The 2500-nt window shown below is 45.1% G+C and overlaps 1 protein-coding gene across 1 annotated transcript in view; it reads right to left on the bottom strand.

The window, feature by feature from the left end:
- The window catches only part of l3mbtl3 (L3MBTL histone methyl-lysine binding protein 3), a 26902-nt gene that overhangs the window by 7870 nt on the left and 16532 nt on the right, over nt 1-2500 (bottom strand). The window contains exon 17 of the mRNA XM_083688734.1: nt 1409-1479. Within this exon, the coding sequence (XP_083544860.1) occupies nt 1409-1479 (71 nt within the window). The remainder of the gene's footprint in view (nt 1-1408; nt 1480-2500) is intronic.

Here is a 2500-nt window from a genome sequence, read left to right as displayed (position 1 = left end):
AAGGGCAAGGGGGAGGGACACTGTATTTCTCATAAATACCCCCCCCCCCCCCCCCCCCCCCCTCTCTGGCTGATCTGTTCAGAAAATACCTGGAGGGTAAAATATCTGGAGGGACACAGAAGGACCCGCACCCTCTGCATATCCTTCACATGTGACCGCCTAAATACCCCAATGTACACCAGCTATGCCCCCGAAATACCCCAATGTACAGGCTTCAGGTTGATCCAGGCTTTAGCTCAGGGGGCTAACACAGTCTTGTGTGTCAGAGAAAGGACCTGGGTTTGAACCCAGTCTGTCACCAGGTGCTGCAGCCCTGAGTCTGTGTGTGACTGTAGGATTAACAGCCATTACTGATTAAACTGTCCCAACTCTGTATTTTAATCCCAAATCTGACATTCACACACACACACACACACACAGGCATGCACACACAGACACACACACACACACTCATGCATGCACACACACACACACACACACACACACACACACGCATGCACGCAAGCACACACACTCACACACACTCACACACACACACACACACACACACACACACACACACACACACACACACTCGGTAGCGTATAAGCCTCAGAATGTGATCACACTCACGGCACTAATGATAATACCAATGCAAATTTCCTCTTATAATAAATAATCCTTTTCTGGGGTTTGAACCAACGTCTTGCTGACGTCCCTCGTGGTTCATTCAAATTCATGGTCTTTTATTGAGTTGAGAGAGAGAGAGAGAGAGGGAGGGGGGGTGAGGGAGGGAGGGAGATGTAATAATGACTTTTCTAGCAGAGTTGCTCTGATGTTCTGATGTTATATGTTCTATGTTTGATGTTATATGTTTGATGTTATATGTTCTATGTTTGATGCTATATGTTCTATGTTATATGTTCTATGTTTGATGCTATAGGATGCATACGTCCTGGCCTCACATGAAAGAGATGGGTGACAGAGAGGCAGTAGAGAAGATCCCTACTGACACTGATCAAAGAGAGACACACACACACACACACACACACACACACACACACACACACACAGAGATAATACCACAGAGAGAGGAGAAAGAGAGAGAAGCGAGAGAGGGAGGGAGGGAGGGAGAGGAGGGAGGAGGGAGCCTGTGGAACGACAACCAGAATCCAGTAGCCTCCAAGGACACTCAACTACAACAGTTTTCAAATCAACAAACAAATCAAATCTACTATGAGGTTAACGTAGAGACACTCAGGTTAACGTAGAGACACTGAGGTTAACGTAGGAGACACTCAGATTAACGTAGAGACACTGAGGTTAACGTAGAGACACTCAGGTTAACGTAGAGACACTCAGATTAACGTAGAGGACACTGAGGTTAACGTAGAGACACTCAGGTTAACGTAGAGACACTCAGATTAACGTAGAGACACTGAGGTTAACGTAGAGACACTCAGGTTAACGTAGAGACCACTCAGATTTAACGTAGAGACACTGAGGTTAACGTAGAGACACTGAGGTTAACGTAGAGACACTCAGATTAACGTAGAGACACTGAGGTTAACGTAGAGACACTCAGGTTAACGTAGAGACACTCAGATTAACGTAGAGACACTGAGGTTAACGTAGAGACACTGAGGTTAACGTAGAGACACTCAGATTAACGTAGAGACACTGAGGTTAACGTAGAGACACTCAGGTTAACGTAGAGACACTCAGGTTAACGTAACGTAAGGTAACGTAGAGACACTCAGATTAACGTAGAGACACTGAGGTTAACGTAACGTAAGGTTAACGTAGAGGACACTGAGGTTAACGTAGAGACACTCAGGTTAACGTAACGTAAGGTTAACGTAGAGACACTCAGGTTAACGTAGAGACACTGAGGTTAACGTAGAGACACTCAGATTAACGTAGAGACACTGAGGTTAACGTAGAGACACTCAGGTTAACGTAGAGGACACTGAGGTTAACGTAGAGACACTCAGATTAACGTAGAGACACTGAGGTTAACGTAGAGACACTCAGTATTAACGTAGAGACACTGAGGTTAACGTAGAGACACTCAGGTTAACGTAGAGACACTGAGGTTAACGTAGAGACACTCAGGTTAACGTAGAGACACTCAGGTTAACGTAACGTAAGGTTAACGTAGAGACACTCAGGTTAACGTAAACGTAAGGTTAACGTAGAGACACTCAGATTAACGTAGAGACACTGAGGTTAACGTAACGTAAGGTTACGTAGAGACACTGAGGTTAACGTAGAGACACTCAGGTTAACGTAGAGACACTGAGGTTAACGTAGAGACACTCAGATTAACGTAGAGACACTGAGGTTAACGTAGAGACACTCAGGTTAACGTAGAGACACTCAGATTAACGTAGAGACACTGAGGTTAACGTAGAGACACTCAGTTAAAGTAGAGACACTGAGGTTAACGTAGAGACACTCAGATTAACGTAGAGACACTGAGGTTAACGTAGAGACACTGAGGGTTAACGTAGAGACACTC

Source organism: Argentina silus (genome assembly GCF_951799395.1).
Source record: "Argentina silus genome assembly, chromosome: 17".
Taxonomy (NCBI): domain Eukaryota; kingdom Metazoa; phylum Chordata; class Actinopteri; order Argentiniformes; family Argentinidae; genus Argentina; species Argentina silus.
The sequence above is the reverse complement of the archived record's forward strand: the minus strand, read 5'-3'. Positions and strand labels throughout refer to the sequence as shown.